Genomic DNA, 26691 nt, shown 5'->3' with positions numbered 1-26691 from the left:
GGACAGGGGCAATCTGTAAGATACTCAAGGCATACACACAGATCCATGCCATCCTCTTGCCCCTAGGGGCCAGATATATTGGGTAAAATTGGGTTAAATTAGCTAGGCTTGTAAGGGCTGTTAAGCCGTTAGCCTGGTAATTTCCCAGGAACCTATAACAGATGGGGAAGGTATCCCCATTCCTAGCAATTGACCTCTGGGTGTATCTCTGATTGTAGATATCATGCAGCCCAGGGTGTTTGACCAAACATAGTTTGTCCTGAGCCCAGTAGGGTCCATTAGCCTAGGTAGGTAGTCCAAAGGGTCTTTCCATGCTAAGGCTCTTTGTTCAGGATCTGGACGTCAAAAAAAGTTTGCAGTTTGGTGGGAACTTTAAATTGTGGATGTAGTAACATGCCCTTACTAAAATGTGTTTTGATGCTACCCTCATGATTGCCACAGACCTTTCATGCCTTTGACACTTGCAGGCATGATTCTGAGCACCTTATGCCTTTTGCCTCACCAGTGACACTTGCCCATTGCACTTGTATCTCTGCCAGCGTACATGGCTTGTCCTTGGAGCTGATGGTGGTGGGCATTTTCCTTCTCTCACAATTTTTTGATGAGTCTGAAGATCTGGTGTCCTTTATCCTGAAGGCACACAAATACAGTGACATCTTCTTCTCCACTTTAGACACCCCCATCCTTTTCCAAATGAACCTTGCCTTTGGTGATATTCTTAAGGTTAAGAAGTCTTCCATGAATTGGCCTATGTTCCCACTCCCCCTCCCCCCACAAAAAACAGTTGGCTGTATAACTTGGGAGAAGGAGCAGGAAGCTTGAGTTATCTGCTTACCCTGGAGCCAGTTATGAATGATGCCATATCTGCAGCCTTGGGACATGCCTACTGCTGCTGTCCCTGAGAATTCAAATAAGTTGATAGGTTCATATATTAGTACAAAGCTAACTGCCTTGTGGGCCATTTTAAGCCTAGCCAGTTACCCCATGTGAGTATCAAACCCTACACCTTGTGTCTGTGAGGTAAAAATCTTAACCATTATGCCAGTCTCCCACCCCTGCAGAGTTGGGTAAGTTCCTGTCCAGACTTCCTCTGGCTATGTCTTGTGTTGTCTCTTTAGCCCAGGATAGGGAAAAGAAAACCACAGCATTTTGCCATGTTTCCACAAAACCAAGGCGTCAAAAACCTTGTACAGGATCAGTAAGTACCAGGCAGTCAGTCTGCAGACCGTTGCATGCTTAGCCAATAATCCATATTTTAAAAATCCCTTCTTCCTCAAGGAGGGCAAGAAAAGACAGACCAAGGAGAATTGTCTGGGCTTACCTTGAAGGTGACAGTGGTGCTGCTATTCTTGACACATAGTGGAAATTTGTTCAAAAGCTGAAGGATATATTGGAATATGAATCTCACACCAACCTTTATTTACCTTTGGATGCAAGTTTATTTCTTTGAATTGGGAACCATTTTATTCTGCAAAGGTACAGGAGGTCAACGAGGGCCAGATCTTTTGAAAGGCTTGACACCAGTCCACACAAAGGAGTCTTTAAGAGATCAAGTTCATGGAGATGGCTGCCTGTCTGCCCTGATAATTAAGACTTTTGAGGTTATTGATCCTTTGATTAAAGAATCTCTGTCTCTCACATTGAGAGGTAAGTTTAGTCAAGTACATGCCAAAACGGGCATTATATTCAGTAATCGTTCTGATGAGAAGAGAGAGGGGAGTTGAGACTTCTTTGGCAGTAGAGAAGATGGCTTTGGAAATTATATGAGCCAGGTTGAAGGTCTTCCTGACTATGGCAGAGGCACAATGGTCAAAAGATAATGAACCGTCATCAGTGTGCTTTGATCTCTTATGACAGTGTCTGATTGGAGGGGATTTCACCTCTATGATTATGGGAAAATGTTTTGTTTGCCACAATTAACTATGCTACATTTTTAACATTTAATTTCAGCCTCTTGTTCTTGAAGCAGTAGTTAGCATCCTCTAACCCATGTTGGAGCAGTTGTGACTCAGAGGAAGCTTGAATAAAAGCACCCAGTTTACAGTCATCTCCAAACTTGAGCAGCCATAGGCCAGAAGTGTTGGCCTGAAGTTTTGAAAAATAGAGAGTAGTAGAATGCTGCACTTTTCTGCCACTCTGGGGTTCAAGAGCATTCAGCTTTCTGTTTCAGCTCTCAAAATTCCATTCCTCCCTAGTGGATTAGGCACCTTGGGAAGCTTTTCTCTGTCCCTAATCTTTGGCTGAAAAAGAGAGCAGATAGTTAAGACGTTCTGTGACATTCAGAATGAACTTGCATTTAATCTGCTGCAGTGTTTTGTCTAGAGACTGGGGCCCAAGCATTTGTCTGCACTGGATGGCCTGGCTGAGACTGCATCCTTTTAAGAAGGAAGTCAGACTCCATCATTTTCAGTTTGGCAGGTGAGTTGTCCTCATTCTGCCTCCATCTAGTGAATGATTCCGAAAGGGAAGAAGGCCTTACCAATTTATAGAGAACTCTGTGAACCCAGCAGTACCGTCTACCTCATTCAGACCTACTTGGCCCAAAAGAGAAAATAAACTTCTCGCAGATCAAAGAAAGGTTTTAATGGTCAAAATGTCTTGCCACCCAGGTTGCTCTCGAGGATGACCATGACTCAGGAATTGCAGCCTTTGCTATTCTTCAGGGCTGCCCATGGGGATAGTAATTCCAAGTATGCTATGGTACAGAGAACCATCAAATGGACCAGTGGGCCCTGGATGCAGTTGTGATAGGTCACTAAAGAGTGTAAGTTACCTGAGCTAAAACATCAGTTATCCCTGTAAAGTTCTTGGGGCTCTCCTCTGTGCTGTTGTTTCGAGGGACTGTAGAGACCACCTCTCATTTAAAATGGGGTCAGAGTGTTCTGCTGCTGCCTGTTCCTTGTACCAGAAGGGAAGGATGATTTCCATTCGGGTAACAGACTACAGCAGCTTTTGCAAGCACAAACTGTATGTTAGATTTTCAGATGGTGGCAATGGAGTCTAGTATCTGTGCCACAGGGCACCTAAATCATGTTACTGGACATAATTGATGCCTTCTGACAGATAACTAACTGAAGTCCTTACATGAGGCATCTTCAGTTTGGTGTGGTTGGATATCATTTTCAGTAGAAAGGGTTGGCCTGTTGACTGTCCTGCTTATCTAGACCCAGTCAGCTGCAAAAAAGGAAGAAAACTCCTTGCAGACCAAACAAAATTTGTAAGATTCACACCATCTTGTCTGCTCTTTGATACCTAGATTGCTGCAGAGGACATCCCCACCAGGTCAGTAGCTGCAGCTTTCACTGTTCCTCAAAGGCAGTTGGTGGTAGGGTGTAGGCAGTGGTTGCCAAAACCTTCCAGAAGGATCTTCTTTTTTTATTGTTCTGCTTAGATAACTGGCTGCTTGTTGACAGCATGAGGGGCCTTCCCGCTTGTAGTATCCATAGAGCGTGAAGGGCCTTCCCTCTGTAGTATCCGTACAGCGGGCATTCTCAGTTGCATCATATGTACATACATGCTGTAGCCTTTAGGCAGAAATTGAGAGGAGTTTTCTCTGATCCTCTGAGAATTTTGTTTTTATTTATTCATTTGTTACTTTTATTTACTTATTAAATTAACTTAACTTGTCCTCGTATCCTTTTTCATACACAGCCCAGTCCAAAAGGAAGGGGTAGCTACAGCATCTACACTCTAGCTCATGTATGTGTACCTGTGTCCTGTGTGAGGAAAACTGAGTACCAGGAAAAACCCCATGCAGAGACATGAGACAACATACAAAATTCCACACAGTGACCTCAGATTAGGACTGAACCTCAGAACGTGGAGTTGAGCCAGAGCTCTTCATCACCAAACTACCATACTGCCCTTGGAAAGTTCCATTCAGTGGTCTGGAGCTAGATGTTCTGAAGTGTCAGTTATCCTTCCTTGTTGAGAGGACCCAGAAGATTATACATTTTGTAGCTTGAGTGAAAACGCAGAAGAAAGTCTGTGATGCAGTGAAGTCAGATTTAGAAGCAGTTCCTGGTTTGAGTCTTCCAGAAGTGAAGAGTTCTGGGGTTTGACCTGCTTACCACTTAAGAGAAAGTGGTCTTCCCTTCTTCTTTGTGCGTCAGAGCAAGAAGAGTTCTTGGTGGATTCATTCTTAATACCACGATATGTATGGTTCCTGTATACCTTCATACCTTTCGTAAGGATTTCATACTTCAGTCTTTCCTTCCTGAACTTCTTGATAAAGTTCAGTCTCATTACAGCATGGTGACCAGGAAATGTGTGATTTCAGGCTTTCATAGTCTGCCCATACATGGGAGCATTCTCAATCTTGGCCACAGGTGTACCTTATGGGTAGGTCTACAGAAATCTCCACCTAAAGACCTAGCTGCTTGCATAGACACAATTACCTCACCAGATGTCTGAGTTGGGGTATTCAGAGGGACTGAGGATGCCAGCAAGTCTACCTTCTTTTCGACAGAGGTATATGATTTCAAATCAAAGAGATGCTTGTGGTAGGTAGTGTAATGTTACCCATTGTCCTCCTAGTTAGTCAGCATACAGGTCTTCCTGGTCTACCTGAGACCATATGATTTGCGAGTCAGTTACTTTGCAACCATTGTGCATGTGCTGTCTTTTTGCCAGTATTGAACTTTCGGGGTATGATAGTTGCTAAGCACTGGGCATTCAAGACGTTCATGGAAGAAGTTCTGTGTCTGTGCCCACATTTGAAGAAAATCTACCCTCAATGGGGATTTAACTTTAGTGCTGATGAGACTTGCCCTTATTCAACTCTATTCTTATCATTCCCTCACGTTGAACTTTGTATCTTGGAATATTGTCTTTTTACAAGGATCAGGTGCCCCTTAAGAATGACCATTGCTTCATTCCAAAAATGGTTTCACGACCGATCCGTAACCAGTCCTTTCTTCTTCCTGTTTTCTTCATTGGGCAAAATCCAGTGAAGAGACACCCACACACCTTGAGTGTGAGCAGCCAGTTCATATTCTGCCTGAATCCGAGTGTATGAAATTAGCTAGACTGAGCAGCCGTTCATCATCTTTGCTCCAGAGAGGAGATGGCTATCAGTCACTTAGCAAACATTTTTCCTTGTGGATTGACAGCTACATTATCTATTGCCATAAGGCAGCTCACCACATGTTGTGGAGGATGCTAATTCCAAGGGTTACTGCTTCCGGTGTTTGCATAAAAAATGTCTCCACTGCAGATACCTGTGCTGTGACCACTTGGTCCTTGGCTCACATGTACATCAAGCATTCCTCAAGGGACTCATGGTGTCTGGGGCCTCCTTTGGTAAGTTTGTATGTCAGCATTCTGATTCTCTGGCCTTTTGGCTGCCTGTTTGCTTCATGCATCACAATGGATTGACACGGGATACCCTGAGGATGGCCCCCAATATTAACAGATGCATTCTTACCTTGAATGAATCCCAGTCTCCTAGGACCTCTTAAGGATGGTCACATGTGGTTCATTTGTGAGTACACACTATATAGTGAGTGCTACGTACCATTCAGAGATGATCTTTCCGTGGATAGTCCCTACAATAGTGATCCTTGATACAAAGTTGGCATTGCTTACAAGTTCAACATGTGTATACTTGTGTACTAGAAGTCTGAAATCTTCTTTTTTTTTTTTTTGCCAGTTTTACGAAGTGTATTCACTAAGTGATTGGTGGAGAACTGGCATGTCCAGAGGCTCCCTGTGCCCACATAGTCGACATCTAACATCATGGTATGCAGATGTGTTGGGCATGCCCACCTAAAAGCATGGAGTCTTCAGTGTAAAAAGAGTCCCAATTGTTTGGATCAACACCTTTTTAGGATCCACTAAGAAGGTTTCACCTCATGGATGAACTGATTTGGTGAAACACTGGTGAAACATATCCGTTATTTTCAGAATAATGAAAGTTGATGAATGGAGAGAGTGAGAAATGGTAGTGTGGTTTGTATTTCTCTTCCTAGTCTGGACATTGAGTATCTATTTTTTTCTCCTTCTGCGAAGGGATGTACTGTTTCTTTTACGTGCTGCATCAGATATTCTTATTTATTATTTTACATTTGTGTACCGGGATAGTCCAACTGGGTACATGCCCATGTTCAGCGGAGGCCCTGGGAGAAAAGCTCCACATAGACAAACTTACATAGATTACACAGAAGTTAGTAAACAATTATAAAAACAAAGTGATTATATACAATGGCTTAATAGTGTTCCCTAGTAGGGACTCACATTTCTCATGGACAGACACAATTAAAAGTAAGAGATATCAGATTGGAAGCAGAGCTTGGTAACTTAGTTACAAGTTATGATAATTACAGAATATGCTTTCAGTTTGTAGCTTAGTCAGGGTTGGTACATGAACATAGCCAATTCACTTTGAGATACTGTTTGAAGTTTTTTTTAAGAGACTTTTGGAGGATTGTAGGGGTTCTATAGTTTGGCAATGAATTCCAGGTTTTGCCGACGAAGATGGCAAACAGGGATTCACCAGCAGAGTTATTAGCTTTGTTGGTTTGGACCAGTAATTTATCGGCTGACCGTAGGGATCTCAGGTTGCTATATGGCTTAGTAATATTTTTAAGTGAGGCGGTATCCTCAAGGTGGTACAAAATTTTGTTGGCTATTAAGAGTTGATTGAATTGAATTAAGCTGGGCAGTTCTAGCCACTCTAGTTGTTTCAGATTCTGGCAGTGTTGAGTTCTATAGATGGAGCCAGTGACGAATCTGGCAATATGATTGTAGCTATGGGACAGCTTACCTAGTTCGGATTTGTTGAGGTTTGAGAGTACAGGCAAGGCATATAAAAGAGTAGAGTAGGTGTGATCCGGTGATTGCAGTCCTAGCCAGTGGGGTTAAAAATGTCTTGTTTCTATACAGTGATCCAAGCTTCTTATCGATGGTCTGTATGGTTTTGTTGACCTATAGGTCAAATTTGAGATTATTGTCTAGGATAACCCCTAGCAGTTTGGTGTGATCTGGGGAAATATTGGTACCATTGTTAGATGCGACAGAGAATGAAAGTGTGGTAGATCTACTAGTGGGGAGAAGAGTAGAAGTTTAGTTTTATTGGGGTTCAGAAGTAGGCATTGGTTGGTGAGCCAGTTCTCGATAGTGTTAAATGTATTTGGGTTAAGGTTTGCAGCTTGGATGGGGAGGTGGCTGAGTAGATCAGAGTGGAATCATGTGCATATTGAATACAGGTAGCTTTAGGAATCGCAGTGTGAAGGTTGTTGATAAAAATAGAGAAGAGTAGTGGACCTAGTATGGACCCTTGAGGGACACCAAGTGTGCGAGGTAGCTGGCTGGAGAGTTTGACCTGCTATAGTACCGCCTGTTGTCTACCAGTCAGGATTGGAACCATTGGATAGCAGGCTTGTTGAGGGAAATAGATTTTAGTGAAAAAATGAGAAGTTCATAGTTGACTATATCCAGGGCTTTTGATAGGTCAAGAAAGAGGGCGGAGGTTAGCCTGTTGTCATTCCTCTTTTTGGTTTATGGTAGTAGTAACGGAAAGGAGGGCTGAGGTGGTGCTGTGGTATGGCCTGAAATCATGCTGGGAGTTGGATAATAAGTTATTCTATGTAAGATATTGCATTAGTTGCTTGTGTACACATTTCTCCATTATTTTGGCTAGTGGGGAAAGAATGGCAATGGGTCTATAGTTGGATATGTCTGAGGAGCTACCACCTTTATGGAGTGGGACGACATGAGATATTTTCCAGAGGGAAGGGGATAGCATTTTCAGATGAGGTTCTGTTGATAAGGATAGATATGGGATATGCAGTGGCATCTGCAGCTATTTGTAGGTACTCTGCAGGGAGGAGGTCAGCAGCGAGGGTGGTAGGTTTTAGTTTTTTAGAAGTGTTTTGATAAAACTAGTGGATATTGGTTGGAAGCTAAATTCGGGGTAATTATTAGGTAGATTAGGTATGTGGTATAAGTTAGAGGGGGGTTAGTTGATTTGCTATGGATCGGATTGTTTCAGTGAAAAAGTTATTAAAGGAGCTAGCTATGGTCTCTGGGGAACTATGCGTGTAGTTTGCCGGGGATGGGGTGGTGGAATGACCTGGATGCAGTAGTTGATTTAAGCCTGCCCAAAACTTTTGAGGGTTGTTGGTGTTTTTGTAGGAGATTTTGGTAGAAGCTTTTTTTATTCAGTAAAATAGATTTTTATGTATAATTCCTGAGTTGACAATATTTTAGATGGTCAAGTGGGGCTTTAGTTGCTCTCCAGCTGGTCCAGGCTCTGTTTCTAGATGTTCTTCATGTTTCACTGTTGCAGTCATCACATTTGGGTTATCTGCTTGCAGTAGCCTTCAGTCGGCCTGATAAAGTCTTGGGTCCTGCATCGGTTGCTGTCTCATCTTCCGTGATGTCAGGTAGTCAGGAGTATAAAGCATGCAGCCGACGCCAATACACCAGTCTTTCTTGCCGTGTGGTGCCCGAAACAGAAGCAGTTCTCAAGTACCGGTCGGCCGACTCCTGAAATTTTTGTTTTCGAGTTTCAGAACCGAAGTCTTCAACTAAAGGTAAATACCCTGTTGGGGAAACTTTTTTTCTTGCTCTAAACCAGTCAGTAAAAGTCAATAATTGTATTTCTTGTGGAAAGCAAATACCTCACAAAGATTTTCATTCGTACTGTATTCCTTGCCTAGGCCCTGACCACGAAGTAACTCGCTGTCGGTTTTGTGCCTTATTTAAGCAACAAACGATTTGTCGTCTGTATATTTACACTTCTAAATATTTTGGTACATGGTTCAGTTATCCATATATGTCTTTGGTAAGCCATCCGACTACCGACGTTCCGAAAAAATGCAAAGATAAAGACAGAGACAGGACACCTAGGTCCAAAGCTGCTGACGACACTTCTAAGCCAGTCGCCAGTTCGCCGGTACTCAGTGAGGAGCTTTCACAGCCCCTGTTACCAGCTACTTCAGATTCGCAGGCCTCTACTGAGACCCATTTGAAGTCCGGTATGCCGCGAGATGCTTCAACTACGAAACCTGCAGATGTTTCTACATTGGATTCAGGCCTACCAAATTGCATATTAAACAGGCGCCATCTTCTTCTTCAAGGCCTAAAACTCGAACTATGCCTAGAAAACAGACGCCCAGTCTGCATGGTCAGGCCTCTATGCCTAAAAAACAGATAAGAATGGCTGAAGACCTTATTACTTTAATCAGGAGAAACCAACCTTCCCCCTCTAAGAGACCTAGGACTGAATTTGCTTATGATACTTCTGACCAGGATTCTGAAATTTCTGTTTTCTCTGATGACCAGGATTTACCGTGATCTACCTATAAGGATTCTGATGCAGAGGACTCTATTCCTTCTTCTTCCCCCCCAGAGGATTTCTCTTTTGGTGAAACCCTGCGTACTCTTAGGGAGCACTTTTGTTGCGAAAGCCAGGATTACTCTGATTCTAAAAATAGGCTTAGAGATTTCTTACTCCTGCCCCAGCACAGGCGTTTAGCTATCCCTCCTGTACTATGTCTACATTGTTGATGATGCCTTTTCTGACTCTAGCTTGGCCACTGACTCTTTACCTCCTGCTACCAGAAAACCTGATGGATATTACAGGGTTCCTGATTCTCACAAGTTCCTTTGTAAAAATCCTACTGCGGATCCTGAGACCATTTCACAGGGACTCAAGGGCATCAAGGCTACTACTGCCAAAAATCCTACCCCCTCTGATAGAGACTCCAGGGCACTGGATAGATGGGGTATGAAAGTATACACTTCTGCAACTTTGGCCATTAGGGCCTTAAACTGCCAGTTTCATATGTTAAAGTATCAGCAGCATATCATTGGATTGCTTAAACAGAAAATTATGTTGATTCCTGATTGTGCTGAAAATAAGGATTTTCAGGATTTAATGCATTCTATTGAACAGGTTGGAAAGCATACTGTGCAATGTGGTTTTGATTCACTAGAGGCATCTTGTAGGGCTGCTCTCACTGGGTCTGTACTTAGAAGGCATGCTTGGCTTAAGGAGCAATCGTTGCCAGATCATGTTAAAGCTAAATTGCTGGATGCTCCCTTAAATCAGGACCGCCTGTGTGGCAACAAAGCAGAAGTTTTCTTAAAAAGATGGAGGAAAAAGCTAAATCTATGCAAACAGTTAAAAAGATTTCCTACAAGTACAACCTCAAAGATTTAGTAGGCATTGGCCGTCTAAGAATTGGTCTTTTTCCGCCTATTTCAGGCCTTCTTAGTCCAAACCCAGAACCAGCAGAACATCCAGGCTTCAGTCCCAGGGTACGCACAGGACTAAACAGTGGGGGGCTCCCACTTCCAAATCAGGGAGTACTAAGACTCCCCCCTATGGTAAACTGTCTCAATGACTTAACTTTTAAACTTCCAAGCACTTCTCAACTGACTGCTCTTTTAGGGGGAAAGATTGCTCTGCAGGCAAAAAACTGGGAACTCGTTACCCAGGACAAATGGGTGTTAAATATAGTTTACCAAGGATACAGATGTTTGTGTTTCACTGTTGCAATCATTACTCTTGGGTTATCCTGATGGCAGGCTACCCGCAGTTGGCCTGAATTCCAAAGTCTTGGTCTGGCATCGGTTGCTGTCGCCTCTTCCCTGACGTCAGTGCGCCAGGGGTATAAAAGATGCAGCCAATGCCATTTTCTTCAGTCTTTCTTGCCGTGCGGTGCCCGAAGCAGAAGCAGTTTACAAGTGCCGGTCGGCTGACTCCTGAGATTTTCGTGTTCGAATTTCAGATCCAAAGTCTTCATTTAAAGCTAAGTACCCCGTTGGGGAAACTTTTTTCTTGCTCCAGACCGATGTCAGAAAAAGTTAATAATTGTATTTCTTGTGGGAAGCAAATACATCATAAGGACTTCCATTCTTATTGTATTCCTTGCCTAGGCCCTGATCACGACGTTGCTAATTGCAGGTTTTGTGCTAGATTTAATCAACGCACTATTAAGCGTCGGTACGATTTTGCATTTCATTACTTTGGCCGAAGATTTAATTACACAATGTCTTCGGATAGCCATCCGACTACTGCAGTTCACAAGAAACGCAAGGAAAAGTACAGCCATCCAAGGTCCAAAACTGACGACGAGGCTTCTTCTAAGCCAGTCGCTGGTTCTCAGTGAGGTGCTTTCGCAGCCCCTGACGCCCGCTACCTCAGAGCCGCAGGCCGCTTCTGACTCCCATGTGGAGCAAACTAGGCTGCTGGAAACTCAAGGTATTGGACACTTGGAAAATATTCCCTCAGATGGGTCCAGAGCCGCTGAACAGGCATCGGCTTCTGAGGGTGTTTTCAGGCCTACGCAGTTATATGTAAAACCGACTACAGCTTCAAAGTCAAAGATTAAAGCAACACTAAAGACAAAGAAACAAGTGCAGCAAGCTCATGGACAGGCCTCCATGCCTAAAAAACAGATGCTCAAAATGGCCGAAGACCTAATTACTCTGATTAGGGGTTCCCATCCCCCTCCTGGTAAGAGGCGTAGGCAAGAGACAGAATATGAATCTTCAGATAAGGTTTCTATTTCCTCTGACTCCTCTTCTGAACAGAGTACTCTCTTCCTCCCTATGAGGATTCTGATCCTGAAGAATCTATCCCTTCAGCCTCTCCTCCTGAGGATTATTCTTTTGGGGAAACCCTGCATACCATGAGGGAGCACTTTCACTGGGAGAGCCAAGACTACTCAGAATCTAAGAAAAGGCTCAGAGACTTTCTTTTACTACCTCAGCACAGGCCTCTTGCTATCCCCCCTGTTTTAGACATTGTAGATGATGTATTTTCAGAGTCCGGCCTGTCTCCTGACTCTTTACCCCTGCACCTGTTAAGCCAGACAGATACTACAGGGTTCCAGATTCACATAAATTTCTTTATAAAAACCCTGCTGCTGACCCAGAAACTATTTCTCAGGGTCCCAAAGGGGTCAAGGCTTCCACTGCAAAAAACCCTATCCCCTCTGATAGGGATTCAAGGGCACTGGACAGATGGGGGAAAAAGGTTTACACTTCTGCTACCTTGGCTGTGAGGGCTTTAAATTGTCAATTTCATATGCTTAAATATCAGCAATACTTAATGTCACTGCTTAAACAGAAAATATTAACAAATTCTGAATGTGCAGAAAACAAGGAAATGCAGGATTTATTGCATGCAACTGAACAAGTGGGAAGGCATATTTTGTAATGCGGTTTTGATCCTCTGGAGGCCTCTTGCAGGGCCGCTGTTACGGGTTCTGTCATTAGGAGGCATGCTTGGTTAAAGGAACAGAATCTGCCTGATCATGTTAAAGCAAAATTATTAGATGCTCCATTACAGCATGATACGTTGTTTGGTGTTAAAGCAGAAGAGGTGTTGAAGAAAATGGAGGACAAAGCAAAATCTATGCAGACAGTTAAGGATTTCTTACAGGTGCAGCCACCCAGATTTAGCAGGAACTGGCCTACAAAGAACTGGTCCTTTCCAGTGTCAGACAGGCTACAAAGAGGCAGATACAGACGCCCCAGAGGGAGATCCCAGCCCCAAGACTCACAGAGGCTTAAACAATGGGGTGCTTCTACCTCCAAAAGCGGCGAAGACAAATCAGCCATACAGGAAACAGTCCCAATGACTTTCCACTGCCAGCACCAAGCACTTATCTTTTGGCAGCCCCCTTAGGGGGAAAACTAGCACTTTTTTCACAGAATTGGCACATGATCACCCAGGACAAATAGGTCTTGAATATAGTGTCTCAGGGCTACATGTTCCACTTCACACCCTGCCAAGGGCAAAAGGTATGCCAGACCTGCCACACAATCAATGGGCAGAGGCACAAAAGCAAGTTTCATCCCTCATGGATATGAGGGCCATTCAGCGAGTACCACAGCAAGAGCAGGGAGAAGGATTTTACTCGAGACTTTTCTTGGTACCCAGAAAGGACAGAGCCTGGAGACCAATACTGGACCTGTCTATTCTAAACACATTTCTGGACGTTCCAAAATTCAAAATGTTGACTCTGCAGCAGCTTCTGCCCACGCTGGGCAAGAAGGCTTGGCTTGTAACTTTGAACCTAAAAGAGGCATACTTGCATGTCCCAATCAGACATTCTTGCAGAAGATTCCTCAGATTCATAGCTGGCTCAATGCACTACCAATTCTCTGCACTGCCCTTTGGCTTATCTACTGCGCCCAAGGTCTTCACAAAATGCTTGGCACCAGTAATTGCATTTTGCAGACAGAGGAATTCAAATATATCCTTACTTGGACGACTGCCTTATTCAAGCAGAGAACAAGGACATTCTACTTAAGCATCTGGCGTTTGTAAAAAGATAACTAATTTGCCTAGGGTACACAATAAACGAAAATAAATCAAAACTAGTACCCTCTCAAAAGATAATATTCCTGGGTGCAAGCTTAAATACAACTGCCCAGATGGCTTATCTCACGCCAGACAAACAAAGGCAACTGACTTCTTACTTCAAAATGTTGGCAACAAAGACCCAGTTATCTGCAAGAAAAATTCTGCAGGCTTTGGGCTTCATGGCATCCTGCATTCTGCGAATTCCATACGCTAGACTGCATATGACAAAACTACAATGGTATCTAAAAAGTGTTTGGACTCAACATTGCTATAGCCTGGAAATATTAATTACCCTCATTCCCTGCCTGCAACAGGAGTTTTGATGGTGGGCACAGGCCTGTCACCACAACAAGGGACAGCCATTCACTTTACCCACAGCCAGGCAGACACTAACAATGGATGCATCAGATTATGCCTGGGGGGGGCCCATGTGGCAGGAAAATGTATTCAGGGCACATGGCCCGCAAGCCAGATGCATCTTCATATCAATCAAAAAGAGATGCTAGCTGTTAAAAATGTCCTGACAGCTTTCAAGGATCTACTTCATCCAGGACAACTACTGATAAAGATGGACAATACTACAGTACATAAACAAGCAGGGAGGCACACATTCCTAACCCCTCTGCAGACAAGCCATGTCTTTGTGGGACACAGCATTGACTTATCAAGTTCACCTGCAAGCACAATTTCTGCCAGGAAAGATAAATACTCTGGCAGATGAACTAAGCAGAAACCCCGTGGATCCCTACGAGTGGAAACTGGATCCACAAGTCTTCAGCATGATAACAAGGAAATGGGGGTGCCCAGACATAGATCCGTTTGCCTCCCCTCACAACTGCCAGCTACAGAGATTCTACACAAGGACTTATCACAAGCAAGCATGGAAAGTGGATGCCTTATCCTTCAGCTGGAAAAACCTAACAGTATATGCCTTTCCTCCACTGTCTCGCCTCCCCAAAGTACTCCTAAAGGTCAGACAAGAGAAGCCAAAAATGATACTGATTGCCCCAGACTGGCCACGCCAGCACTGGTACCCAATCCTAAAGAACTTGTCTCAAGGTCTAGCCTGGACATTGCCTCAAATTCCTCACTTACTGACCTAACAAAACAATCAGATCCTGCACAGCCAACTCAGGACCTTAAATCTGGCAGCATGGCGGATAATGTAGCCATTCAGAACACTCCTCTCTCCAAAGCTGAGATGGATGTTATTTTGGAGGCCAGGAGGCCCAGTACCAGAAAATCTTGTGCAGAACAATAGAAGAGATTCTGTGCTTGGAACCAGGCACAAGGAATTGACACATTTCTACCAGACATTCCTCAGATTTTACAATACTTAACTGAGATGCTGGACAAAGGCCTATACTTTTCATCAATTAAGATCCATGCCTCAGCCATTTCAGCCCATTATAATACAGAACCACCTATCTTTTCTCATCCTTTAATACGGCAGTACCTCAGAGGTTCCAAAAACATAAGACCTCCAAGGAGAGCACCAATACCTGCATGGGACCTCAATTATGTCTTGGAAAAACTCACACTGCCTCCTTTTGAGCCAACCTCAACAGCTGATATAAAATTCTTATCCTGGAAAACAGCTCTGCTCCTAGCAATAACTTCTGCAAGGCGAGTCTCAGAGTTACAGGCACTCATGGCTGTGGAACCTTTTATCATTTTCCATCCAGACAGGGTTTCTCTGAGGACAAACCTGACATTTATGCCTAAGGTGGTCTCCAGTGTGGCCCTTAACCAAACCGTTCACTTGCCTACCTTTTATCCAAACCCACAGAACAAGGGTGAGAGACTTCTGCATTCTTTGGACATAGACAACTACGCTTCTACTTGGACAGAACTAAAGCTTTCAGAAAGACTGAGCAGCTTTTAGTGGCATATGCTGGAGGATCACAAGGAAAGGCGATCTCAAAACAGACTATTTCAAAATGGATAGGCCATTGCATTCGTTTCTGCTATTCGCAACATGGCAAATCAGTGCCTAAGGGAATTAGGCCACATTCAACCAGAGAAGCAGCCACTTCAGCAGCCTTCCTCAGAGGAGTACCAACCAAAGACATCTTAGAGGCTGCAACTTGGAGTTTGGTGCACACTTTTACAAAGCACTACCACTTACCTCTCTACTCTAAATCCAGAGCAGGCTTTGCCACTGCAGTTCTGCAGGGCCTCATAGCCTCTCCTAATCCTATTTAGGCCCAGCCACCATTCCTCAGCTTTGGGATTCAACCCAAGAGTAATGACTGCAATAGTGAAACACTATGAACATAATACATTTGTGTACCTACCATAAATGTAGATGTTCGAGTGTATTCACTGTTGCAGTCCAGGTTACCCTCCCACCATCCCCCTTTCTTTTGCTGGGTCTTATCTGTACTTCTCTATTCTATACAACCTATGTGGTGTATTTGCTTGTAGATGAAGGAAATGATTACCTTAGTGCATGCATGTTTATTGGCATAATTTTTAGCCTACCCTTTTGGGGGGCAACTGACATCTGGGCAAGAAAAACTGAAGAAAATGGCATTGGCTGCATCTTTTATACCCCTGGCGCACTGACGTCAGGGAAGAGGCTACAGCAACCGACGCCGGACCAAGACTTTGGAATTCAGGCCGACTGCAGGTAGCCTGCCAGCAGGATAACCCAAGAGTAGTGACTGCAACAGTGAATACACGCTAACATCTACATTTATGGTAGGTACACAACTGTACTATTTCACTTCCACACGTTACCAACCCCAAATGGTTGGCCAGATCTACCCCCAAATCAGTGGGCAAAGGCTCAAAAGCAAGTGCTGTCTCTCAAGCATAAAGGCTATTCAAACTGTACCAGAAGAAGAAAAGGGACAAGGTTTCTACTCGAGACCTTTCCTGGTTCCAAGAAAAGACCACTCTTGGCATCCTATCCTGGACCTTTCCATATTAAAAAACCTTTTTGGTGATTCCAAATTTCAAAGTTGCCTAGTTAGCAACACTGGATTTTAAAGAAGCCTACCTGCACATCCCAATCAGGGAATATTGCAGAAGATACCTACGCTTCAAAGCAGGCTACATGCACTATCAGTTCTCTGCACTGCCCTTTGACTTATCTACTGTGCCCAGGGTATTCACAAAGTGCCTAGCTCCAGTCATTGCATTTTGCAGGCAAAGGAATATTCAAATATACCCATACCTGGACTATTGTCTAATTCATGCAGAAAGCCAAGACATACTTTTGCATCATCTGGCATTTGTACAACAGGTGCTAACTTGTCTGGGGTACACCATAAACTAAAAGAAATCACTTCTGATACCCTGTCAACAAATTATATTCCTGGGAGCAAGCTTGAGCACAACTTCCCAGATGGCTTTCCTCACGCCAGAGAAACTAATTTGACAACTTAATTCAAACTAATGGCCACAAAAACCCTGCTATCTGCAAGGCAAATACTGCAAGTCTTTGGGGTTCATGGCCTCCTGCATTCTACTAATTCCATATGCAAGACTGCATATGAGGAAACTACAATGGTATCTAAAAAGCCTATGGTGTCAACATTCTCAGGATCTAGAAGCAATGATCCCGGTCATACCTTACCTACAGTTTCTTTGGTGGGCAGAGGCCTGCCACCTAAACAAGGGACTACCATTCACTCTACCCCCTGCCACCCAAACCCTAACAACATATGCATCAGACTATGCATGAGGGGCTCACCTGGCAGGGAAGTGCATTCAGGGCAAATGGAACCCAAGTCAAATGCACCTGCATATCAATCAAAAAGAAATGTTAGCTGTACAGAATGCTCTGACAGCCTTCAAGGACCACATTCTTCCAGGACAATTAATGGTAAGGACGGACAACACCACTGTTATGTGGTACATAAACAAGCAGGGGGTACCCATTCTTACCCCCTCTGCAGACTAGCCATGGCTCTGTGGAACACAGCCTTGAGCTACCAAGTGCATCTATAGGCTCAATTCCTGCCAGGAAAACTAAATACACTGGTAGATGAACTAAGCAGAAATCTCATAGACCCACATGAGTGGAAACTGGAACCAAAGATTTTCAACATGTTTATAAACAAATGGGGGAGCCCAGATATAGACCTGTTTGCCTTCCCCCAGAACTACCAATTGGACAAATTCTGCACAAGGACTCCCCACAAACAAGCTTGGAAAGTGGATGCTCTGTCCTTCAGCTGGAAAAATCTATCAGTTTATGCCGTTCTTCCTCTGCCTCTCCTCTCCAAAGTACTGCTAAAGATCAAACAGGACAAACCAGGGGCGATACTGATTGCACCAGACTGGCCACGCCAACACTGGTACCCCCTCTTGCGCAGTTTGTCACTGATGGCTCCATGGCACCTGCCTCAGACCCCTACCCTGTTGTCACAGCAGGAGAGCCAGATTCTGCACCCTCCGCTTCAAACCCTGACCCTGGCAGCCTGGCTAATTACCTAATCTGTCCATTACCATCCCTCAGTAAAAAAGTTTTGGATGTCATTTTGTTGGCAAGGAGGCCTAGTACTAGAAAATCTTATGCTGAAAAATGGAAAAGATTCTGTGTCTGGAATCAAACTCAAGGGATGAGCACAGCAGCGCACAATTTACCTCAGATTCTTCAATACTTAACTGAGATGCTTCACAAGGGCCTTTCTTTTTCCTCCATCAATATTCACGCCTCAGCCATTTCAACTCATTACAACACAGAACCTCCCCTCTTCTCTCATCCACTGCTCAAGCATTTCCTCAGAGGGGCCAAAAACTTAAGACCTCCCTGGAGAGCCCCAACTCCAGCCTGGGACCTTAAATTTGTATTGGAAAAAATCACTCTTCCTTCTTTTGAGCCAGCTGCAAGTGCATAGATAAAAATTTCTTTCTTGGAAAACAGCTTTCCTTTTAGCAATTACTTCAGCAAGAAGGGTATCTGAACTGCAGGCCTTTATGGCAGTGGTGCCTTTCATGTTCTGTACATACTTTCACCAAGCATTACCATTTAAGAATTTTCTCTAAATCCAGAGCTGGCTTTGCCACTGCAGTTTTGCAGGGCCTTATAGCTGGCCCTAATGCTGTCTAAATGCCTCCTCCCTTCCTTAGCTTTGGGAATCTACCCAAATGTGATGACTGCAACAGTGAAACACGAAGAACATAGTACAGTTGTGTACACTTAACATAAATGTAGATGTTCGAGTGTATTCACTGTTGCAGTCCTGGTTACCCTCCCTCTAGCTCCCTGACTTCTTTTGGCTATACCTGTACTCTACTTTACTATGCTTTTTGGTGTATTTGCTTTTTTATTGGAGGTGTAACCTTGTGTGTGTGTGTGTGTGTGTGTGTGTGTGTGTGTGTGTGTGTGTGTGTGTGTGTGTGTGTGTGTGTGTGTGATATATATATATATATATATATATAAGGTTACACCTCCAATAAAAAAGCATATATATATATATATATATATATCTATATATATATATATCTATATATATATATATATATATATATATATATATATATATATAGTTTTTTTTAATTGCTTCCCATTAGGGGGGGGGGCACCTGTCATCTGGGGCAAGAAAAAATGATGTAATGGCGTCGGCCGCATGCTTTATACCCCTGATTACCTGACGTCACGGAAGATGAGACCACAACCGACGCAGGACCCAAGACTTTGATAATCAGGTCGACTGAGGGCTACTGCAAGCCAATAACCCAAATGTGATGACTACAACAGTGAATACACTCGAACGTCTACATTTATGTTTACACAACTGTACTTTTTGATTTTAACTTTGGTATCTTTTGTGAGCCATGGTGCTATGCTTGATCTAGTTTTTATTGTGTGTGCTGGAGCATGGGAATCAAGGATACTTGGGGAATTTAGTGTTAAAGCACTCTATGGCCTTCTCTAATGTTAGATTTTTTTAAGTTTTGACCAGTCAACTGCTTTTAATTTGTTTTGGAATATAATAGCGTCAATGTTTTTCCTGTTTCTAACTGTTTTATATTTGGGCTGGTGAGGGTTTCCTGCCTTATGTTTTATGATATATACTTTAGACAATGGTCGCTGAGGTCATCGGGGAGAGTACCAGCTTTGTACATTTGGGATTGGTTATTAACTAGGATCCAGTCTAGGATACTTTCCAGGTTGGTTGGTTTGTTTATCCTAATGGGAGAGGTTATGGCCTGTTTAAACCCAGATAAGTTTATATGGGGGGGGGTCAGAGGAGCAGGAGTGCCAGTCGGTGTTAAAGTTGCAAAGAACTATGGTTTCTTGGGGATAGGTAGTGGATAACCAGTAAAGGATATCTTCTAGGGTATTTAGGTTGTTGTCTGGCGAAATGTATGCACAGACGATGTTAAGTGCTTGTTTTGGTTAAACTGTAGCTTGGATATGAGGAGTTCCACGTTATTGAATATGGGAGATTGAATGGTGTCTCTTTTAACGGTTAGAGTATTTTTGTAAAGGACTGCTATCCCAGCTCCTTTCCTTGTAGCTGCTCTAACTGGTGAATATTGTATCCTGGAGGTACTGTCTCATTGTCAGTAGTACTGGGTTTTAGCCAGGTTTCCATAAGACACATAATGTCCGAGGAGTGGGTTGCTAGGATGGCGTGTAGGTTGGGAATCTTATTGTTAATACTTTTAATATTTAGGTGAAATGCTAAGAGGGAACTAGTGGGAGTATACATGGGTAGCTTGACTGTGGTGGTTGTGATAGGGGAGTGGAGGTTATTGGGTGTGGGTGGGCCAGGTTTGGGATGAATGTCTCCATGTATTATAAGGTTATAGTGATAGGATATTCTGAGCTTTAGGAGTTTGTTTATAAGCTTTATATAGTCTTTTACTTTAGGATTGTGTTTTGTGGCTGTACAGGGGTGGTATTTTATAGAGGGTGGTATATTCGTTGTGCTGGGAATGGTAAACAGTTTGGTGTTGTGTGAAGTTGTGGGTGTCTGTTTCACCATTTGGATAGTGAATACCACGATAAAGTGTTTGTTCGTAGGCAGTGAGATGGTAAAATAGAAACAGGATAGGCATTAGGGTAATTAGCATTTTTTGCTTGTTTGCATTTTGATAGGGGGGCGGGCCAAATTTGATGGCTGACTGTGCTAACAGGGTGTGGAAGAATGTGAGAGAAGGAAATGGGTTAAGGGGGGAGGGTAGTTCAATGATGTGTGAGGTGCTGATTGGTTTTATGATTTTGGTTATATATTTGGATATTGGTTTCATGATTTTTTAGGCAGTATAACCTATAGGTAGCATTTTATAAACCGCTGTATATTAAATTTCACCAAGCACAGCAGTCTGCATGCTGATTCCTGTATCTGTAGCATTTTTTAACCTGGTGAAAAAACAACTACCAGTCGACCACATTAAATAACAGAGGAATCTATTTATTGTTATCTGCAGTTGAGTGGTAGTCATTTTTTTTCATCAAGTTTGGTTCATAGCATTTGTTATCTTGCTTGCTGAGTGTCATCTTTAATATGTGCTTGTTACTGATATTGCTATGTTTTGTATCCAGTCATCAGCAAAAAGTCTGCGTGCAACAATTGCTGAGGCATTTGATCGCCTGCACAAATTTTTGCGAGAACGTCAGAAGTCCATGCTGGAAGAACTTGAGATGGACACAGCACGAACTCTGACAGACATCGAGCAGAAGATCCAGCGGTACAGCCATCAGCTGCACAGGGTGCAGGAAGGAATGCAGATTCTGAAGGAGAAGCTTTCAGAGACTGACAAACACACCTTTCTAGCAGGGATTTCAGGCCTTTCTGAGAAGTAAGTCATCATTTCATGGTGCGCATTGTATTGCTTTGTACTCTTGGAAGTAACAGTGTGGGTGTATTAAAATCTATCTTTAATGACAGACCAGTAATTCCATAATTGGATCCCATAGCTGTAAAAAATAAAGTTAGAATGCAAGACTTATACAGTGAAACACCCTGCAGTTCAAGCTAAATGTGCAGCTCCCTCCACCTCCACCATCACCATGATCCTTGGAAATATGCTGACTATATCACTTTGTCTTGCAGTAAGGGGAATACTCCAAGGTGTACCATAATTTTGGACATGGTTTATACTAATTCACCTTTCATGTGTTTAGTCTTGCAGTTTCAAAGATCACAAATATAAGGTCCTTGAAATATCAATAGGAACCTGCTAAAACTAAAGCTTGTGTGCAGAAGTATTGTTGTTACAACTAAAATATGTCCTTACCCCTATTGGCCAGTGCCTTGCAATATAATCTGTTATAAAATCTGTTATTTCATCACCATCTCTTTGGTGTGAGCATCCCTTTAACTCCTTGGAATTGACAGATTGGCGTACCATTCAAGGCAACGTTAACTTGCATTTTGGCTTCCTTCTCTTCAAACTTCTACACCAAGACACCCCCCCTACGTAGGAGTCTAATTACATTCATCCCACACTATAACTCAAGAAGCCAGTCCCACGAATGGCCCTACTGTCACAATTTCATCCACTAAACTTCATTCCACAGACCATAGCTTCTCTTTTTTTGCCCCGAAACTCTGGCAGCCTTTCCCACCTGATGGTACAGAAATCAGAAACCACAAACAGTTTGAAAGTTGGTTCAAACAATACGTAACTGAACAATATAAGTGCACGTCGGGGAACAGGATGTGCCTCCTCCCATGTTTGCACTGTTACATTCAGCAGCTTATAACTTTATACCCACTGCTTCCCCATTTGCCGTCTCCATTTTCTGCTGTATATCTAATACTGACTTCTCCTGTTAACTTTTCTGTTGTAGGTCTTGGTATTCTATAAGTTCGACTCTTCGCTGCTCCAGTTTTCCTCCTCACTTGTATATACTATGTCTAATCTTTTAGTTGGATCACGTTTACCTCACCTTACCTATAAAACCTGTGCTATGCATTGTATAATCATGATCCTACTTTTTAAAGCTGGTAAACGTCTGATCTGAAGTAGTTAACTTCATTCTTTCTGCACATATGGGTATTCAGATCCGAGCCGGCAAAACTTTTACAAGCATCAGCTCCGAGCTCCAAGCCCCTCGCCTACCTATAATACATCACTTCCTCCTGACTGACCCCAGATCTCATTTGCCACTCTAAGAGTTAGCATCGTGGTCTCTGAGCTCTAAAAGTTGGTAAGGTTTCTCTTTTTTTTCTCTTTTCAGTACAGTTGGTGTGTGTGTACCTGTTCCCCTTCACACGTGGTCGTCGTGTTAAGAATAAAAAAAAAAAAGTTTTTTCTGTGTAGCTTGTTGGTAGTTTTAGTTCCCTCTTAGGCCCCATTCCTTGTGTGTGTGTGTGTGTGTGTGTGTGTGTGTGTGTGTGTGTGTGTGTGTGTGTGTGTGTGTGTGTGTGGACCTTATGGTTTAGTTACTCTTCCACCCTTATGGCTGAACAACCTAAACTTCTTTTTAAAAAATGCACAGAGTGTGGTCACAAGCTCTCACCAGCCGATGGCCACACTCTGTGTGTTCTTTGTTTAGGGGTCTCCTATTTGTCAGCCTCCTGCGATATTTGTGTGGGTTTTAACCCCAGGGCCTTGAAAGACCGTCGGGCTAAGCTCGAGGCCAAGGGTCTGCTGCCAGCTTCTGCCCTAGAGTCTGCCTCGGTCTCCACTCCAGCCAGTGACTTCTTGCAAGCAGAGACTCAACCTCCCTCTCATCCTGCAGCCTCAGATTCGTCCCAGAAAGGTAGGGACGAGAGAGAGGGAGAAGTGCCACAAAGAGAGGGACAGGCCCAGAAAAAGATCCCCCGACAGGGAGTCTTTCTCCACCCCCTCTTCTAAAGTCCCCAGGTCCTGTTCTCTGCTCCGCTCTCCCCGTTTCTCGCCAGAGCCGATGGAGCCCTCGGAGCCGAGGCACTCCCCTCAGATCCAGCCAAGACCTGCTTTGGTTGCTTCTTCAAGGTCGACTTGGGAGTGTCTCCGACCTTGACATGGACAGGCTGATGAGGAGGTTCATCCAGAATCAGATTCAGATGGGGGTCTTACCAGGTCCCTCGACAACTCTATTTCACCCAATCTCTCCTTCCCCAATCCGACCGGATGCTTCGGGGTTCTCGGATCTGAGGCCCTTTGGAGCTGTTGGTTCGTCGCCAGCCATCACCTTGAGTTCCTCGGATCCGATTTCGGATCCAGGAGACTCTCGGGGGGCCGTGGTCAGTGAGTCAGACCCGAGGGTCATGGTCATTCTCTTTCGGATCCCATTCTTGGTGCCCAGACTACTCTGCCTTTGGCTCCGATCCCTGCTTTGGATCCGGGGAGGGCCTCATCCTTACGGGTTACGGAGATGGGCTCTCCATCGGCATTCGGGGAAGTGGAAAGGGTTCCCACCCAGGGGATGAGACCACAGCTCACCTACTCGGATCCTACCCAGACCTCCCTGTTTTCGGATTCTGCTCCCCTCACCCTGTCTCAGGGACAGCCCGTGCCAAAGCAACCCCAGGTTGTTCCCCTCAGGGAACCCCCGGAGGCTTACGAGTCCTCTTCAGAAAGTCCCACTGGAGAGGAACCTCGTAAATGCAAGTGTAAAAGAAGGCACTTGGACTCCCCTGAGTCCATTTCCACTGATTCGGACTTAGATGAAGGAGTGGGTTCCCCCAGATCACCTCCCGAGGACATCTCCTTCAGGGACATTATGGAGATCCTCTGCCAGAGAGGAGGTTGGTCAGCCCCCAAACCCTCTGCGGATGAGTCTGTGTTTCTGGAGGCCTTTGGCATGGGCCCATCTACTTCCTGGGTTTCCCCACCATCCGACCCTTTGGTGGACCTCATCACCACTAGGGCATGGAAGGATCCTGACACCGTGGAGCCTTTACCCAAAAGACTGGACAAAATTCTTTCCCCGCGGTCAGATGGGCAGGCATGGTCCAAAGGAGCCCCTGTGGACGCTTTGGTGGTTGCAGCTGCCACAAAGAAGGAACTGGCACAGGAGAGTTCCTCGGTCCATCCACCAGAAAAGGAGTCCAGGTCGATGGATCGTTTCGGGAAGCATATGTACTCGTCAGCGACTTTTTCTATCCATGCGCTGAATTACTTGGCACATGTTACTCAACTGCAGCGTGTTCTTCTAACGGAACTAACTGAGTCACCCGCAGAGTTTTTGTCACAGCAGGACAAGCAGTCCTTTACTGCGAAGATGACTACACTGAAATCAGTGACAAATACATCTATGCGTCTCCTCTCACATGCTACGGAGGGAGCCGCTAGAGCTGCTGGTACAGGCATTGCCTTGAGGCGACACGCCTGGATCAGACTGTGTCAATTTGCGGACCCCTTTAAGGCGTCTTTTATTAACGCCCCTTTCAATGGATCATCCCTCTTTGGGAAGACAGTACGTGACACGCTCACCCAGACTGAGAAGGACGGAAAGACTTTGTCTGCCGTCAGAATCCGCTTCTCTAACCCCCAGAGATCCTATTCCAGGAACCAAAAGGGGCAAAAGAAGATGTGGTTCCGGAAATCACAGTCTTTCCAGGGCACTCAGGACTATTCGTCCCCCAGAGGCAGAGGGGTACAAGACCGACATGGTCCCAGAGGCAGAGGGGGTCCCAGAAACTTCGGGTCTAGGGAACCCTTTTCCGACAGGCCCACACAGCAACCCTGAGGGGTTGCCCGACTGCTCCACTCTGGAGGCAGTCAGGGGAAGATTCTCCTTACATCCAGCGGCATGGCAGTCCATTACTACAGACCACTGGGTGTTAAACATCATATCCAAAGGCTATTCTATCCCTTTTCATACCATCTCCCATAACTCCAGCACGCCTCCCAGATGTTCCACCCGATCACAGGGAGGCTGCAGCTTTACAGGTTTCGAAACTGTTACAAAAACGAGCCATCAAACCGTCCCCCCCCCCACCAGTCCGGATCAGGCATCTACTCCAGGTTCTTTTTAGTGCCAAAGAAGATGGGGGACCTCAGGCCCATACTGGACCTGTCTATCCTCAACCTGTCGGTAGAGAAACAAAAATTCCGGATGGTCACTACAGTCCATTCTACCGTTTCTAAGAGAATGCGACTGGATGTGCTTGTTAGACCTCCAGGACTCTTCCTATCATATCAAGGTCCAGAGAAGCTCCAGGAGGTTTCTGTGCTTCCAGCTAGGGGCCGGTCACTTTCAATTCAGAGCCCTACCCTTTGGTCTCACCACAGCCCCCAGGGTGTTCACCAAGGTAATGGCAGTCGTAGCGGCTCACCTGAGACTTCAGGGCATTCAGGTATTCCCCTACCTAGATGACTGGTTCTTCGCTGCATACACCAAACGTCTCTTGTGTAGGCCCTACACTACTTTCTTGGTCTGGCTCACACGTTGGGCAGCATGATCAGCCTCAACACATCCCACCTGGCTCCGGTTCAGGTCATAGACTTCCTCGGGGCATGGTTGGATACTATTCAGTCAAAGATCTTTCTCACTCCGGAAAGGATAGAAAATCTCAGACGCCACGTGTCGGCTATCTCAGAGCACTCTGTAGTCACAGCAGGCGATGTTCTCAGGGCTTTGGGTTCGATGGCAGCCTCCATTTCCATTCTCCCTCTTGCACGTTTTCATATGAGAACCCTTCAGTGGAATTTAGCAGTTCAGTGGTCCTGGTTAGACCTCCCGATGACCTTCCAAATCCGAATCAACTGGACATGCAGAATGTCACTCCAGTGGTGGCTTCAGTCATCAGACATACTTGAGGGGCGCAGCTTTCTAGCCCCGCCAGCCCAAGCCACGGTGACCATGGACGCCTCCCAGCTCGGGTCGGGGGGGGCACTTCCTGGGAAGAACAGTCTAAGGCACGTGGTCCCTACTAGAGACCAAGCTACCCATCAATGTCCTGGAGATGAGGGCAGTGTTTTTAGCATTGAAAGCCTTCCATCCTGTCCTACCTCCAGGGACAGTGGCCATTCAATCAGGCAACATGTCAGTAGTCTGGTATATCAACAAGCAGGGAGGGACCCGATCCTACCCTCTTTGTCGCGAGGACATGAGAGTTTGGGAGTGGGTCATATCCACCAACCGGTTTCTGATAGCAACACATATCCCGAGACGCTCCAACATTTTAGCGGACAGTCTAAGCCGGGCAATCCTTCTGCCTTACGAGTGGTCTCTAAATCCATCGGTGGCGAGGAGAATCTTCCTCGTATGGGGTCAACCTTGCTGCGACCTCTTCGCATCTCCTTCCAACATGATGCAGCAACTTCTTCTCTCTGATCCCCCCTCCAGGGGATGTCCCAAGGGATGCTCTAGTCCATGCTTGGCCTCCCGGGTTACTTTATGCTTATCCCCCGTTACCTCTCATACCGAAGTTCCTTCAGAAAGCTTGCCGGTTGCAGTGCAAAGTCATTCTCATAGCTCCCTTCTGGCCTCGCCAAGTGTGGTTTCCCTTCCTATGGTCTCGCCTTTT

The 26691-nt window shown here is 44.8% G+C and overlaps 1 protein-coding gene across 1 annotated transcript in view; it reads left to right on the top strand.

Moving 5' to 3' along the window:
• TRIM62 (tripartite motif containing 62) overlaps positions 1–26691 on the top strand; it is a 601096-nt gene that overhangs the window by 462076 nt on the left and 112329 nt on the right. The window contains exon 3 of the mRNA XM_044063248.1: positions 20829–21085. Within this exon, the coding sequence (XP_043919183.1) occupies positions 20829–21085 (257 nt within the window). The remainder of the gene's footprint in view (positions 1–20828; positions 21086–26691) is intronic.

Source organism: Protopterus annectens, chromosome 2.part1, assembly GCF_019279795.1.
Source record: "Protopterus annectens isolate FY-2018-M chromosome 2.part1, PAN1.0, whole genome shotgun sequence".
Lineage (NCBI taxonomy): Eukaryota > Metazoa > Chordata > Ceratodontiformes > Protopteridae > Protopterus > Protopterus annectens.
The sequence above is the reverse complement of the archived record's forward strand: the minus strand, read 5'-3'. Positions and strand labels throughout refer to the sequence as shown.